This window comes from Hibiscus syriacus, unplaced genomic scaffold (genome assembly GCF_006381635.1).
Source record: "Hibiscus syriacus cultivar Baekdansim isolate YM2019G1 unplaced genomic scaffold, ASM638163v2 tig00110931_pilon, whole genome shotgun sequence".
NCBI classification, from domain to species: Eukaryota; Viridiplantae; Streptophyta; class Magnoliopsida; order Malvales; family Malvaceae; genus Hibiscus; species Hibiscus syriacus.
This window is the reverse complement of record NW_024062918.1, coordinates 320,021-336,296: the sequence shown is the minus strand read 5'-3', so window position 1 is coordinate 336,296 and position 16,276 is coordinate 320,021. Positions and strand designations below refer to the sequence as shown.

The 16,276-nt window shown below is 36.9% G+C and overlaps 2 protein-coding genes and 1 pseudogene across 3 annotated transcripts; 2 read left to right on the top strand and 1 right to left on the bottom strand.

The window, feature by feature from the left end:
* Window positions 1–1,230: 1,230 nt before the first annotated feature.
* Window positions 1,231–4,321, top strand: LOC120146934 (dol-P-Glc:Glc(2)Man(9)GlcNAc(2)-PP-Dol alpha-1,2-glucosyltransferase). Of its 2 annotated transcripts, XM_039160419.1 has the most exons (9): window positions 1,231–1,462; window positions 1,572–1,660; window positions 2,107–2,440; window positions 2,709–2,982; window positions 3,126–3,263; window positions 3,344–3,548; window positions 3,622–3,764; window positions 3,847–4,135; window positions 4,235–4,321. In XM_039160419.1, exons 1-8 carry the CDS (start codon window positions 1,373–1,375, stop codon window positions 4,104–4,106), a joined length of 1,533 nt encoding a protein of 510 aa, XP_039016350.1. In that variant the 5' UTR covers window positions 1,231–1,372; the 3' UTR covers window positions 4,107–4,135; window positions 4,235–4,321. The 2 variants fall into 2 exon arrangements, with proteins under 2 accessions (XP_039016350.1, XP_039016349.1); XM_039160418.1 differs by having other exon boundaries at window positions 3,847–4,300.
* A 3,560-nt stretch (window positions 4,322–7,881) lies between these two features.
* Window positions 7,882–10,793, top strand: LOC120146851 (annotated as a pseudogene).
* Window positions 10,794–12,149: 1,356 nt separating this feature from the next.
* On the bottom strand, window positions 12,150–14,982 carry LOC120146692 (putative E3 ubiquitin-protein ligase XBAT31). Its single transcript, XM_039160192.1, has 8 exons — window positions 14,548–14,982; window positions 14,368–14,427; window positions 14,203–14,274; window positions 13,997–14,118; window positions 13,756–13,896; window positions 13,569–13,676; window positions 12,973–13,231; window positions 12,150–12,811 (listed from the first exon to the last, which is right to left on the bottom strand). Exons 1-8 carry the CDS (start codon window positions 14,725–14,727, stop codon window positions 12,371–12,373), a joined length of 1,383 nt encoding a protein of 460 aa, XP_039016123.1. The 5' UTR covers window positions 14,728–14,982; the 3' UTR covers window positions 12,150–12,370.
* Window positions 14,983–16,276: the final 1,294 nt, after the last annotated feature.

Genomic DNA, 16,276 nt, shown 5'->3' with positions numbered 1-16,276 from the left:
GTTAATATAGTTTGTGTTTTATTAGGACATCATCAATTGCAAGAGAACTCAAGTACAAAAAGAGGCTCTCATTACATTAATTGATATGATCAGTTATGAGCAAATAAGATGAATCTGAGCATCGTCGCAAATCTCTCTTTTCATCACAAGCCTTTTCTTATTCTGGTTTCACCTATTCAATCTGTTGTACCTTTTCTAAGCCGCGTAAGTGATTTTATGTTTTATTCATCTAGGTTGAAGGCTGACTTAGGAGTCTAACTCATGCTTTAGTGCCTAAGACTACACGGTTTGCTAGTTTCAAGTATAGTCCTATAACAAGTGATATCAGTAACACTCGAAAAATTTTCAAAGAACTAGATTGATAATTTCCTAGAATAGTTAGATGTATTACTAAAAATTCAAGTCAGTTCAGTAACATTTTGGCTACTGCAAGGAGTCTAAAGTGGAAATAAGGGAAGAGTTGAGTCTCTATGAAATAATTTATCCAAATAATTTATGGATAATTGCACAAGCAATGAAATATGAACTATTGGATTTTGATGGAAAATTTCATCTTTGTTATTGGCCATTGGATTGAGATATTAGAATTATTTTTAAAGAAAAATTAAGAGCTATTATATTATAATGAAAGAAGAAAAAGGTGAATAAAATTGTTCATCTTCTTCCCATACATTCTCTAAAGTAAGGGGTTTCATCATCATACTTTGTTTAATTTGAGAGGAGGAAAGAAGGGTTTAAAGGGGTTTTACACAAACCCTGGATCATCATCCGAGAGAAGAAGAATGCGTTCAAACATCCCAATCCAAAAAGAAGCTCAAAAGTAGAGCTTTATCTAACCTTTTTGGTATTTTCGTAAGATGGTGCCAAGGGAAGTGCTTTTATGATAATTGTTGCAAATTTATGATCAAAGGAGGGTTCTTGTAATACCTCAGAAGTTAGTTAGTGATCAAAACGACAAAAGTGAAAGTTTGAAGTTCAGGAATGAGGCTTATCTTTACCGAGTAACTAATTAATCGGAAAATCGATGATATATAACCGGTTCTATCAGCAATCCTGTTTTTAGGCCATTGTACTTGTAGGATGGAAAACGATGTCGTTTCGCCGCTAGGGAGACACCCATTCATTGAGATGGCAGCACCACATATATTACAGAACGAAACGCGTCGTTTCCATCCGTTCGTAAATAGTTTTGCAACGCCGGCCCTGGTCTTGGCACTGCACCCAATCTCGAGCTGAACTCAGCAATTGAAAAAACATAGCTTGCTTGTTTCATTTCTGGTACCCAAAGCTTAACAAATGGTAGAAAGATTTTTATCGCTGAAATAGTACTGGGATATATCTGATTTCTGCTAAGAGAAGAGAAGAGAAAAACATGGGTCGAAAAGTGACGGCGGCGATTGTGAGCCTTTGGGTAATTCCCGTATCCATCCTGGTAAATCGCATTGTTCCTGACCCTTACATGGTGAGACAACCAGTTCAAATTGATTCCTTCCTAATACTATCCAATGATATTGATGGTTACTAAAATAGTCGATTATGAGTCGATTACCCTATTTTAAATTTTTGGGCAGGATGAGATTTTCCACATACCTCAGGCTCAAAAATACTGCAATGGTGATTTCATGAGCTGGGATCCTATGATCACTACCCCACCTGGCCTGTAATGCTATCTTTCTTCTCTATTCTTCTCCTTTGTTTAGATGAAGCTTGAGATTTACTTTGTTGTAGTGTAAAAGGGTTGTTCATATGATATGGAAGATTTAAAAAAGTATTGGTTTTAAGTCTGGTCAAATTGGATCAAGTAAATTCGGCTTTTGTTCACTTTGAGTCGGATCTTTCGAGTTGGTGTTGGAAGGGGCAGATTGTTGCCCATTTACAATCAAATTAGATTAGGTTGGATTTGAGTTTAAGTTAATTGAGCTAGATTTTCAGCCTCGAACCAGAATTGACTGGTCTATAGCAAAGGGAGGAACTGCTTGCTTATTCAGTTAGATTATATTGATGTTGCGTTAAAAATTTCTTTTCCAATCTGGAAAGATGGGTTGTTGAACATATTGCTCAATTGTTGTAAATTTTATTAAACGCGATGTTTGAAATACTGTACAGGTACTATCTTTCACTTGTTCATGTTTCTGCTCTGTTTCCAATTAAGTATTTTCTACTACTGGCTTCATCGTTCCCAGAAGTTTGCTCCACTGTGGTTCTTCGCTCTGTAAATGGGGTCTTGGCAGTACTGTGCAGCATTCTTGTGTATGAGATAATAATCCACTTGAGGCCAGGTCTTGATGATAGAAAAGCGACTCTTTTTGCTACAGTTCTAACCCTGTATCCACTACACTGGTTCTTCACTTTTCTTTACTATACTGATGTTGCATCACTTACTGCTGTGCTCGCCATGTATCTTGCATGTATGAAGAAGAAATATCTATTCAGTGCTTTGGTAAATGACTCACCTTAAATATTTTTCTTATACCATCGATAAATAATAAAACTTTCACACACTGCCTGGGAACAAGATCAGTTAGCTATGTTTCACTTCGCATATGGGAAACTGAGTGTCTACTTAGGAACTTTCTATAAAAGGAAATCATATCAAATGGTTTTAGGATGGAATAGATTCACATCTATGATCTACCTTAATGTTTTCATATATTTCTTCTTTGTTGTTTCATTTAGAGTTTTACTCATTTCCACTTGTGTTCTTGCAGCTTGGGGCAACAGCAGTTGTTATTCGACAGACAAATATTGTATGGATGTTTTTTGTTGCCTGCTCCGAGGTCATTGATATAACTATGGCACATCAAAATGATAGTGTGGAAGTAGATGATTTAAAGGCATCAAACAAGGGTACCATTCTGTCAACCCTTGATACCGGTGTCCGTGTGAGTTCAAACTTGAGGAGAAGGAAGTCCAAGGGAAATGCAAAGGCTAGCAAACATTCTCCCTTCCAGAAAAACGCCTGTTCAACATCCCGAACGTCAGGTTCTTTTGACATCTTTGATCTTTCTTTTGTTAGTTAGTTAATTTGTAAAACCATGTAATTTAACCATTGTTCATAGGGATTAAGTTTGCAAGAGAAAAGGCCATTTTTGTTAATGTGATCTCCTTTTGGCTTTATAATGCAGGTCTGCTTCAAGAGATTCAAGCTATTGTTTTGACTTCATGGCGCATAAAGTGGGAGCTTTTGGTCTCCTTTAGCCCATTCTTTTTTGTACTGCTGGCATTTGTTGCTTTTCTCGTCTGGAATGGGAGTGTAGTTCTTGGTATCATTCATTTAACATGCTATTTGGTTCCTTTACCTCCCTTTTTGTCTTTCTTTTTACTCCGCCTGTTAATAATGCAGGTGCAAAAGAAGCTCATGTAGTTTCTCCACATTTTGCACAAATAATGTATTTTAGCCTTGTTTCTGCTATTTTGGCGGCTCCTCTGCATTTCACAATCAGTCATGCTCTAGATTTGTTTCAGTCATTCTGGAAGAACAGAATTCTTGGAATATCCATTCTATTATTGGCTTTGATTGCCAGTTTCCTTTCCGTACATTTTTTCAGGTTAGTTTACTCTTCTTTGTTGTAGGATGAAAAACTTGTACTCTTCCTTATTGTGGTTAATGGATTGTTGCAGCATTGCTCATCCTTATCTTCTTGCTGACAATCGGCATTATACCTTCTATCTTTGGAGGAAGATCATGAAATTTCATTGGTCAATGAAGTATCTTCTGGTGCCATTTTATGTTTATTCATGGTTCTCAATCTTCCGATTATTGGGTTAGTACAGTTCACTTTATATATTATTGAACTAAGCTTGTCCCTGTTTCTTCTGAGGTTGCAACATATCTTGCATTGGCAGATAAAACTCGGAGGAGGATTTGGATATTGGTGTATTTCGTTGCTACCTCTTCTGTTCTTATTCCTGCTCCTCTGATTGAGTTCAGATACTACACCATACCATTCTATTTTTTAATTCTTCACACCAATATTAACGACAGCCGAAGTTGGCTTCTGATAGGGATTCTATATACAATCCTCGACGCATTTACGATGACAATGTTCTTGTTTCGGCCATTCCAGTGGTACCATGAGCAAGGGGTCCAGAGGTTCATATGGTAGGTATGAAACACCAAAAGCTTAAACCGTGACGAGCATCACAGATTTAACTTATCTTAGTATTATTCTTCATTGGATCATGGAGAACTAACGCCCTTTAATTCATGTTTGGGCATCTAAATTTGACCGTGTTACTTGTAATTTTTACATTCATGTCAAGAAAATGGATATTTCATGTTTGATGCACACTTTGTAACCAAATGATGTTGGTGGTAATGTCATGAGATGTTAAAATGGCTTTAAGCCTTTAATCAGACGGCTTTGCCTTTCAGTTGTTGTAACAGTGAGTTCTGGAGTTTGAAGCTCCAACCGTGTCATGTTTGGCTGACTTGTTAAAAAGCTGCCAGAAATATGAGAGGTTAATTCCTTGCATTTAGGGTGACCAGAACCCTGAGCATTTTAACAAAAAAAGATTTACATTCATAAGAAGAGTGAGAAGAGGAAAACAAAAACCGATGGCTATTCCTACACCGGCGTGGTGATGTCACTTTCAAGCACAACATTAGGAATAAGACCATTAGTGTCAGTTTTTTTGACCAAAAGGTTAAAGGGCCCATTCGGATCATTAGGCGGGGTCGATCTGCTTTGGTGTGATCTGGTGGACTGTGGTGTTGGGGTTGAAGTCGGATCATGAGGTTGGTCATTGGGGGTCGAAATATTGGGGTCTGGGTTTTTGGAGAGAACCACGATTGTGTGCTTGGATTTGTCCAAGTTTGTCACACGACGCATAGTGGAGGTGGAGTAATTATCAAGCTCAGTAAAGGACTTGCGTGTAGCGGGCGGAGGAACTTTCGGGGAGCTTGTAGAGGCCTGATTTGTGATAATTAGTGGCTTGTGAATATGGACGGGGCATGCGCTTTGTTTGGACGCACATCGACGAGGACTTTGTCCTTGCTTTTTTGGTTTCAAGAGTTGTAGGTAAGTTATCAATAGTAGTGGGGGTATTTGGTTGGTTTGCATTTGCATGGTCAAGTCGGTGCTCTATTTCATTCTCAAAGATGGGTATGTATTGGGATCCCAAGATTGAGAACTCTTTATTACCCGTGTTGCGGTTTGCAACATTGTTTGAGTTACAACGTTGGCGACGCCGACAACCAACCATGGGCCAAAAGGATAGGTATCGGCTGAAGGTATGATGGTAGAGGGGGCTCATTTTCAAAGACAGAAGTAGTGCATGAGGTTTTGCATTAGTCGGAAAAAGCGTCCCCGACGACCACATTCCATTTGGTAGTCTAGTTTGATGAAAGGCCCGATACATTCTCCAATTTAAGTGATAAGGCTTCTTTTGTATAGGAGGACTAGTAGACCGGGGAAGTTGATTCATACAACAACGCAATTTGGATAGGGCTGCGAAGTGGGAAAATCAATTGTCCAAGGTTTTACGATTAAATAGTGACCGAAGATCATCTAGGGGCCATCAGATACTTCTCAGATGTAATCTGAACAGGTTTTGAAAGTGATCAGAAATTAATCATTTTCGATTTCCATTAGCTTAAAGGCTTGTGATAGTTTCCACAAATCATATAGTTTCGATCGTATGGTGTTATATCAGATTTTACGGTCAAGGAGTGTAACAACGATGGCTTGTACAAAGCTTTTGATCGCTAGATTTTGAACCATATTCGAAAAATCAATTGAACTCGTACCATTATTATAGGATCAAATAACATCACCTTCCAATAATGCGATTTCCTCCTCATCGCTGAAGGTATGTATCTTCCTTCAAGATTGGGGTTGAGACACCCCCATGAGAGTTTCCTTGTATGATAGTGGTTGTGTTGTAGGTGCGTTTAAAGTGGATAAACCCTTCATCGTCACTGCTTCCGTTGGATTATCGAGCATCTTTTATAGTGGTTAGATCAGCAATTAATAGTAAAATTAAACATAAACTAGTGAAGGGACTAAATTTTTTTAAAATAGTATAAGGACTCAATGTTGCAAATTAAAGTATAGGGACTAAATATTAATTTTTTAAATAGTAAAAAATCTTTTAACATACTTAAACCTAAAACAGAATAAATCTTCTAACAATGACAATTCAATTAAATGTGCTTTTAAATAATTTTATATTATATCAATCAAACAACAAAATCTTTCATTTCAAAAAACATAACCAAATATGTTAATGTTACATATCAAATAATATTCCAAGTAATTTTACATTCCAATAATCATATTAAATTTATATTTTATGAACTGCACACTCCTTAAATACCCAAATAGAAAAACTAAAACTGCAAGTGTCAAAATGAAAAGAAAAAAAAGTATAATATGGGAGCAAACATTGTATATAGGCCTTTAGTCTTGTGCCTTTTCTATTTATTTATAAGATTTATATTTATTTATAACATTGTAAAGACCAAGGCTCTTAACCTTGTTTTCCTACATGTTGTTACAAGTTTTGTTTTTCCTAATTTCCATTGTTTTCATGGTAGCTGAATGGCAAGTGGCTCTGCCAAATTCGTCGTTATTGCAAAGATAAACAAATCTTAGAACGATTTATATATTATACCGTTAAAAAAATTAAAGCACGGTAGAACGCAAGTCTCTTAATCGTTGGTTCAAGTCCCACGGTGGCCGTTTTCTTTCCCTGCCACTGTTAGCCACCTGCAACAGAAAAAGACAGGGTACAAAAGAAAGATCCTCGGAAGAAGTTGGCTTCTTCAGAGTGATTCAAGCCAAGCTTGCAGTTTTGCTTTCCATATCAACTTTATTCCTTGGATTCTCTCTAGCTTTTGAGATCAATAAGCAATGTTGAGACCTAGCCAAAACTCACTCAATAAATTTGTAATTTTTCTGAAACACAAGAAGCTATGTGCAGAAATGGACTTAAAGTTGAGCTTTCCCCGTCAAAACACTCGAACGCTAGAAACTAGGGCGTGCAAAAAGATATGATTTGTTAATCTAGTGATCCTATCAGGTTTTTTATTTTCTCTATATTATTAAAATTTATAAAACGATCATTTCACTATTTATATTTTAAATTCGTCTTTTTTTATTAAAAATTTAAAGATCGTATGAGTAGACGTTAACTTATTTATTGAGATATGATAAAATTATATTTTAATAATATCTACTGATATTACTGTTGTTTTCAGATACTGACTCGACATAATAATGTTTCAAGCACTAGTTAGATGATATAATATAAACGAGAGTCGATCTACAAAATACACTCAAAAATTTTAGGATCAAATTTTATCATATCTCAATTTACTGCTTAACATCTAACTCAGATGACCGCCATTTCTTTTGATAGAAAACAATGAGTTTAGAACATTAATTATCAAATGATCATTTTATCTTTTTAATAATCAGAAAACTCAACAAAGTAACACCCTATAGTCAATGATCATTTGTATACTTTATTATGTTTACTATCATCACTAAAATTATTAGATGATTATAAAATAATATATATTTATAATTTTTTTAATTTATTAAAAACGAACATATATCTTATAAATGTATCTTAATGGCATTCCCTTTTATAATAAATTATCCATACGATGCGTACATTATTCGAAGATTTAGTGTTGGCCACACTCCAATGTCAAAATATGGCCTCTATTTGACCGTTTCCCTTATTTTTCCTTTGCCTCTGAATAAGTAATCTTCCCTTCTTTTCCTCTCTTCCATCCTTCGTCTTGCACTTTCCCTCCCAAACCAAACTTTAAAACCTTATTCCAACCCAACCTCAACCCCTTTTTTTTGTTTTGTTTTGTGTTTTGTAAATGCGTCGAAATGGAGGGTCGAAGAATGGATCGCAAAAAAAACCATGACCATGAATTGGGATGCCCTACGAGATGATGACGATGAGTTCTTCGAACCTATCGACTTGCCGAACCAAAACTCCGATGAAGACGATGAAAATTTCGACAACTGTCACGTCTCCTTCCCTTCCACGGCTCCGCCCATTACGGAAGAGTTACCAACCATCGCCCCCACCCCAACCCCAGCGCCTGCCGACTATAATGTATGGATGGCGTCTCCTGGTTCCATTAAGAAAAGGAGACAAAAGCTTTTTCAAGGCATGGGCTTGAATTCCAACAAACAACTTCTTAGTCTCAGACGTATTGTTTCCATCAAGCCCCCCATCAAACCGGCTCCGGCTTCAATCCCCGCTCCTGCAACTGTTAAGACTACTGCTCCCCCCTGCAAAATCTGGAGCACCGACGACTGTTAAGAATACTGTTCGGCCCTGCAAAATCCGAATCCCCGTCGACTGTTAAGACTACTACTCCCACGACGGAACCTAAAACAACAACCGATGAAGAAGAGTCTTCTAAAAAGGAATTGCCTCACTCCCCGGTTTCTTTCGTGTTGGTACGATCCCGGTCGGAAGGTGAGATCGAGACTCGTTCCGCTTAAAAGCAAAGGAAACAAGAGAAGCTCGGCACCGTATCGAAGCAACGTCTAACGAGAACATATTAATTAATATCAACCCCATCTGCAAAATCATATGCCCTTGGAAACCTCAAAGCTTCTTCTCCTAGAAAATCGGAGAGTAGCCGTGGAAATAGAAAGAGCGGTCATTTAACCTCGATCGTCTCCAAACGTGGGTTCGAAGGGTTTTTCTTGATTAAGAATCTGGACACGGGGAAAGAGTTCATCGTCAACGAGTACGATCAAGACGGGAAGTGGAACAAGCTGAGTGATCTTCAAACAGGGAAGTTGACAATGGAGGAATTCGATAAATGCGTGGGGCATTCACCGGTGGTGGAGTTAATGCGTCGAGCAAATGACAGCAAGTCCAATTGGTATAACTCCAAGAGCTTGAAGATGAGCATGAACAAAGGTGCTGCCGTGTTGAAAAGCGTAAAAGGGGTGGCCAATTCCATGGCATTGAGGGGAGAGAAGGAAAGGGAGTTGGTGTTAGCCTTGGAACAAAATCAAAAGATTAATAACGCCAAGACTGGAAACGATCAATGGGTGAAAATTAGACAAACAGGGAAATCATATAAGGAACTGAATGCTTTACATTTATGTCAAGAGATTCAAGATCATGATGGACCAATTTGGGCCATCAAGTTCAACACTGACGCCAGGTATTTAGCCAGTGCCGGCGATGATAGAGTAATTCATGTGTGGGAAGTTCAAGAATGTGAGGTATTGTTGAACAATGAAGGAGGGCCAACACCGGGGAGTTCACCGGTTCATCCATCGCTCACAGTAGATCAAGATGCCAATAAAAAAAACCAAAACCGGCATCAGTTAAAAACAATCAAGTTCCTGATTATGTCCATAAGCCGGAAGTTGTGTTTTCGCTCTCAGACATACCAACCTGTTCGTTCAAAGGTCATTCCGAAGATGTTTTGGACTTGTCCTGGTCCAAATCAAGGTTCGATACGATTCTCACAAAATCCTTGCCGTTGGTATTTAGAAATGTGTAGATTTATATTGATGGATTTTGCAGCAACTACTTTCATCTTCAATGGACAAAACTGTGAGGCTGTGAGACCTGGAAACCAAAGGCTGTTTAAAGGTGTTTGCTCATAGTGATATTGGTAAGGTTACCTCAAAGTTCATGTTGATCTATCAAACCATACAATCTTACCAAGAGCTTTCCACAACTGGTTTTTCATTTGCAGTAACTTTCATTTATTTCAATCCAGTCGAGGACGATCATTTCATAAGCGGATCGCTTGATGCAAAAGTCCGAATTTGGAATGTATCGGAACGGATATTTGTCGATTGGACCGATATCAATGAAATGGTCACTGCTGCCTGCTACACTCCTGATGGCCAGGTCTTGTGATTATGCTTTTTTTTTTATTCTTGGAATTGCATAAACCGAGCAAAAACTCTTTTCTGAATTGTACTGAATGTTTTCATTATTGAAGGGTGCCTTTATCGGTTCACATAAGGGCAATTGTCGACTGTACAGTACTGAAGGTATATACAGTTTTAATCCCTTTGGTTCAAATTTTACTGTCCTACCATGAATTTGTTTTGTAATAACATTCTTACTTTAATTAATGAACTAGACTGCAAATTAAATCAGAAAGAACCGATTAACCTTCAAACCAAGAAGGCTAATGCTAAAAAGATCACTAGTTTCCAGGTAACCTTATAAACTACGTTGGATTTCATAAATATATACTGTCATTCATTTCCATGTTTTTTCAAGTTAGACTCACTTACAAACTGACATGCTTCTCAACAGTATTGTCCGACTAATCCATCTCAACTACTTGTTACTTCCGCGGATTCTCGAATCCGAATCTTGGAAGGTTCGGAAACGATTTATAGGTTCTGCGGTACGGCCACCGGAAATACTTAAATTTCCTTGTTCTTTTTAGTTTTAGTTTCGAACGTACTGCATATATGTTTATGGTTTTTGCAGGGTTCCGAAACACCAACAGTCAAATTGCAGCTTCGTTTACTCCAAATGGAAAATATGTGTTAACTATGAAAGGCCAGCCTCCAACATTGGGGAAGAGGAACTCCAGACGAGCACAACCCGGTGAAATACCACCATCAATGAAGAGAGCGTTCAACCAAACAACAAGAAAAGCTTACCACCACTTCCCAACAAGAAGAACAACGAGGAGAAACTCGCTACACCTTCGGAAGAACCTGCGCAAACTTGTTCTGTTGATATCGGGATCAGCGGGAGTCGACTTCTTCGACGTCGATAGGCAAAGGCGATTCACCATCCCTTTCATCTTCGTCGATACGAGCTGGTGATTCGCCTACTAACACGAACCCCATCCCCTCGAAATTGGAGGAGTCGGCTTCGTTGTCGTCTTCAGCACCATCGATTTGGTCTTGGTTCGATGTCGTCGGTGGTGGGGCCGGAAGCAACAGCTTGGGGACTAGTAATCGTTACTGCCACTCATGATGGTGAAATCAAGATTTACCAGAATTTCGGGTTACCACGTAAAATTGCCCTCATCTAAACATGATTAGTTACATGACATGGAGAACAAGGAGTTTAGCCCTCGAGCAGTCGAACTAAACTGATTTTTTTATTTGTTATTCTTACAAGACTCTTTTTGTATATTAATATCTATAACTTATTGGATGCAACGAAGTTTTGTTGATAATTCATTTCATTATATAATCATTAGGCAGTCAAATTTTTAATACCATAACAATACGAAATATAAGCATTTTAATATATTCATATGCTATATTTCGAATGTAATGTTTCATTAGCACATTCATTATAAAAAGTTCAACTTGTTTTGTTTTGTTTTCAGTACGAAAACTAACGCAATGCAATGTGTTGAAGAATGAGATCCTATTATCAAAGGAGAATAAAATTTCATCTCATGGATAATAATATTAGTAATATATAATAATTAAATATTTTTTTTGAATAGTATGATGAGATAATTACAAGTTACAGGTAGTATCTATTCAGAATCTTTCTTACCGTTGACAACGCACACACTCTGCAAACATAGCTGCTCGAATTTGAGATCTTTGAAGAAAACAATACTCAATTTAATCACCGAAGTCACTTGTGGGTTTTATATAAGAATTAAATTATTTTATATAATTAATTCAAATCAAAATTTGAATAAAATATTACATATTAAATTAAATTCACTTATAATTATAAGATTTATCTAAAATTATTAATATCATACTTGTGTATGTATCATCTTTCTTCTAATATTTGTAACATTAACTTTCTACGATGTACCGTTTTAAATTTATAAAATAATTAAAAAAACATTTGTATATGCATATTTATAGCCTAATTTTTGAACTCGTAATAAAATACTTATAACACATGCATGCAAATATACCTCGATTATACAAATATGATCGCATGCATCCCTACAAAATGAAGTGAGTTAAATGCAAATATGAAGTTCACAATTATTAGTTAAGTTAAACACATGAATTTAAGTCGAAAGTTTTAGCTCAATTGACACATTCTAATAGTTATATTTCAATTTTAATGTAACTATAATTTTTTTTATCAAAACAAATAAATATTCAATTTAATTACTAGATATCGAAACGATCAAAACGGCACGTCTCATTCAATGTAATATGGACATCCATCCATGGAAGATAAAGTTCACATAGCTCAAATCAAGCCTAGTTTGCCCCCATCATATATTTCTTTCAGGAAAAAAAACGTAGTCCACTGCTTTATGGAGACTGCAACGGAAAGGTCCGAGTAATTCGAACTTTGCAAGACAATTTAATGCCTATCGCATTCTCGTAGCTCATTATAATCGATATAAACCATATAAGAATGGAGTTCAAAGAGCATACCAAACATACTCTACCATGGTTGTTGCTTGTTAGAACTTCTCATTTTCTTCACTGCATTCGGCAGGTAGTTTTCCGGGACTGTGACCACCCACTTTCCCAAACGGGCTGATGGCGGATAAACCTTTGAAGCTGCTGCTTCCTTCACTGAAATTGGACTTTCTAGATTTAGTTGGCTTAGAGGGACTGAATTCCGCTCCTGTATCGATGTTGGTGATCATTCCACTACTCAGCCTTAAAGGACTAGCATCGGCTTCTGATTCTTGATTGTCGGTTTTGGCAACGACTAGTTGGGTGATGCAGCAACGGCAGAATGGGCAAACTAGGACTAAAGGAGATGCTGTCAACGGGTTGGGCTTCTTGTGGCAGCATAGGGCTAAGATGCAAGGAGCACACATCGGGTGACCGCATTGTCTAATCTCTATCGTGCATAGCCGATCAAAGCATATGCAGCATACATCCGCATCGCTCACCTGTTTAAGAAGATTTTCACTGGTGGATTAAAAGCCACGGTCGTATTATAATAGAATATTAACTCTTTATCCCGGAAACATTGGCAGTGATAATATGGGAATTTGCTTTACGTAATCTTTGCATAGAAAATAATAAACAAAAATAAATCATACAATATTACCTCAGAGGCAGCATCGTCAGCTTCGACCTCGTACTGTGAATCAGGTGGAAGTGCATGGATTGTATCCTTCAAAATGGCTCTCTCCCTCTCTCTGTTAGCTTCCATTAAGGCCTTCTCCAAAAGTTCTTTTGCATCCGGATTAAGCTCGCTTATGAACCTTAAAGGCAATGGCCAAACAAGAGGTTCTGCGGATGCAGGGTTCAATAAAGCAGCACATGCTTCGTGTTTGTGCTTCATAGCAATCAAATATGGTATTCTCCTGCAGATTACAAAGCGTTGGACAATCACATTCCCGGAATTTTAGTTCCATTTCTCCGCAATCACTACAGATTGAGAGTTCATATCTGTGGTAAAAATATCAAGCCAAACTGCATGTGCTTTTTACTAAAATCATATGGCATTGGATCATGAAAGCTATTGAACAGGCCAAGAATCACGATCTCTAAAGTCGAAAAACCAAATCACTTTGGCTGATCGGATGTCAGTCCATAACATGAAAATAATGCAATAATTGTGACTGAAAATATCTTTGTATTTTATCGGTAAGAAAGAAAACAATGATTAAATATCATTCTTCCTTTTCCAGATATGCTTACCCGTATGAATCCGGCTGAAGCCTATCGGCTCCCCAAGCGAGTAATTCCCGGATACACTCTATAGAACCCCCACGTGCAGCGAAATGAAGAGGCGTGCTCCCAGGGTAGCTGCAAAGTAACTAAAATCAATCGAAATTTCACACTAGAAAAATATCAAAACACAAAAAAAACAACCAAAGATAATCACCCATTTCCACCAGTTGAAGCACAAACAAGAGCCCCACTATCTAAGAGGGCATGAACACAATTGGACCATCCCTCGCGAGCTGCCAAATGCAGAGGCGTAGCTCCATTTTCATCTCGTATGTTAACAAATCTCGCAAAGCCCCTACAAAATTCACAACGACACCGATTTCAACCAATCAGAGAATAATCATTGTTAAGTTCATCAATTTAGCCACTTTTTGTTCGGGTTTTAAGAAAGAGACCAAGAATCTGCAAGAGGACTGCCATGGGCAGCCGAAAGAAGAGCTTGAAGGCAATCGAAATGACCATAGTAAGCAGCATAATGCAAGCAAGTTCTTCCTTGAAGCGAATCAAACATCAAAACCTGATTAAAGCATTGCTATGATCAGTTTCAAGGCAGAACACAAAATGGTAAACAGTTTCAGACAAAAAACAAAACAGGACATACATATGATCCACTCTGGATAAGCCTTTTCACACACTCGGTCTTCCCATGCATTGCAGCCAACATCAATGGGGTCTAAACCGATCACAAGCAGAACAGATCATGAGATGGAAATCAAAAGAGAACCAATCAGAAAACATGCAAAGGAAAAAAAAACACAATCGGTACCTGTCTGTGACGATTCCAGATGTCTGAATTGGGATGTCGATTTAAAAGAAATGAAAGAATCTGCAGCCAATGATCAAACCAAACGCCAAAAACAAAAAGAATCCCAGAAAGAAACTATCAACATTGTCCCCAAATGAAAATCCCAAAATCCATTAAGAACAAAAAATAAACAAAACCCACATCGATCTGACCATGGATGGCTGCAACATGAAGAATAGATAACTTCCCATATCGAGTGGCGCTTTTTAAGGCACTTGGGTTTGCTTCAACCATTGCCTTAACCATCTCCAAGTCACCTGTCTGAACAGCACTGAACAAAGCAGTCTCATGGTTTTCTATGCAGCTAAGCTTTTGACCCATCACCTTCTCTCCACCTTATCTGCTATTTTAACAACCGGATAACAGCCCCAGCAGAGTCTAGCTCACGCGCCACCGGTAGGTGGGGGTGGGGGTGATGGTGATAGTATAGTGGGAAGCGAGAGTTGTGAAAGTGAGATGGGCTTTTAATCTATCTTATTTGTACTATTTAACTACACAGTACAGACCGTGGAGCTGATGCCTCGTAGTTTGGTCCGAGATTTCAGGCCATTTACCAATTGCATTTCGGACATGATAAGATTCTTCGTAGAATTTTGAACTTTAACATGCCCTTAAAATCATTGATTTGTGTCAATTCTCCAACAGTTTAATTCCCCATCCATAACCGAAAGATCATGAGTTCTATACTCACTAAAAGGATTCTTATTCTTTTCCCTAAAATTTTCCTCCTCCTTTTCTCTAGGTTTAAGATTAAATTTAAGATTTATAAGAGAAAATAAAGGTAAAAAGACACATGAGACCCCTATACTTTTTTAGAAAACTAATGTAGCACTCATATTATTTTTCACCCAATGTGACTCTCTAATCAAAAACAAACTTAATGTAGTCCTTTAACCAATATTTTTTGTAGTGGACCATTATGATGATGACTTGACAGTCCACGATGACTAATGATGTGATATATGACTTGACAGATTGATAAATTAATTTTTTTTTGTTTTGTTCGGGACAAATTTTTTTAAAAAGTTTGGGGATTTATTTCATTTAAAAAAATTATTTTAAATTTTAAATATAAAAATATTCCAAATTTTAAAAGAAATTAAATATTTATAAAGTTTATGGTCATATGTCACACCATCAGTCATCGTGAATTGTCATGCTAGAATTATGAACCGCCATATTAACATTGTTAATCACGTCAACATCGTAACGTCAACGAAAAAAATATTATTAAAAAAGCCGCATGAATTTTATTTTTTAAATTGGAAGATCAATTGAGTGAAAATATAATATGAGGATTATAATGAGTTTTTTTCAAGTACAGTTATCTCAAGTGTATTTTTGGCCCAAAAAATGGTAGCTTTTTACCTATTTTCTTCATCGTCACCGTCCTTGACATCATCTACCTCAACCTTTTACCTTTTTTGGTGTTTAGTGTCCAATAATTACAGCTCAAAAGAAGGAAACAAAATTTAACAAAAAGAGAACATTGTGTATGCATGCGCATGCGCATGCTTATGCTTTGCTATTTGGATTAATTTCATAAATATTAATTAATTCTTATGAAAACTATTTCAACTTTGGAGTCAAATTTAGACCACCAAAAGGAATGGAATCCCTTTAACATTTCTATTATTATTTTTCAAGTAAAGTTTTTTTTTACTCTACTTAAGGCTTTATTGTTTTATTCGTATTCAAAATACAAACAAAACATGAGTTTAAAATGAAAGATTCTTGTATTCATTGAGTACTCTTAGTGGTATAAAAATAATATTATTTTTATTGAAAGATTCCATTTCAAATAGTTAGCGTATGCAGTGTATGTACTTATTATCAATAAATTTAAAAAAAATCTAAATTGATATTAATT

What these genes read in the sequence shown, in the direction of transcription:
- LOC120146934 (XM_039160419.1), top strand. Translation starts at nt 1,373, where the DNA reads ATGGGTCGAAAAGTGACGGCGGCGATTGTGAGCCTTTGGGTAATTCCC. An exon ending in AATATCTATTCAGTGCTTTG is followed by an intron (nt 2,441 to 2,708) that starts GTAAATGACTCA and finishes GTGTTCTTGCAG; the next exon opens with CTTGGGGCAACAGCAGTTGT. An exon ending in CTTTCCGTACATTTTTTCAG is followed by an intron (nt 3,549 to 3,621) that starts GTTAGTTTACTC and finishes GGATTGTTGCAG; the next exon opens with CATTGCTCATCCTTATCTTC.
- LOC120146692 (XM_039160192.1), bottom strand. Translation starts at nt 14,727, where the DNA reads ATGGGTCAAAAGCTTAGCTGCATAGAAAACCATGAGACTGCTTTGTTC. An exon ending in CCATCCATGGTCAGATCGAT is followed by an intron (nt 14,428 to 14,547) that starts GTGGGTTTTGTT and finishes CATTGGCTGCAG; the next exon opens with ATTCTTTCATTTCTTTTAAA. An exon ending in GCTTCAACTGGTGGAAATGG is followed by an intron (nt 13,677 to 13,755) that starts GTGATTATCTTT and finishes GTTACTTTGCAG; the next exon opens with CTACCCTGGGAGCACGCCTC.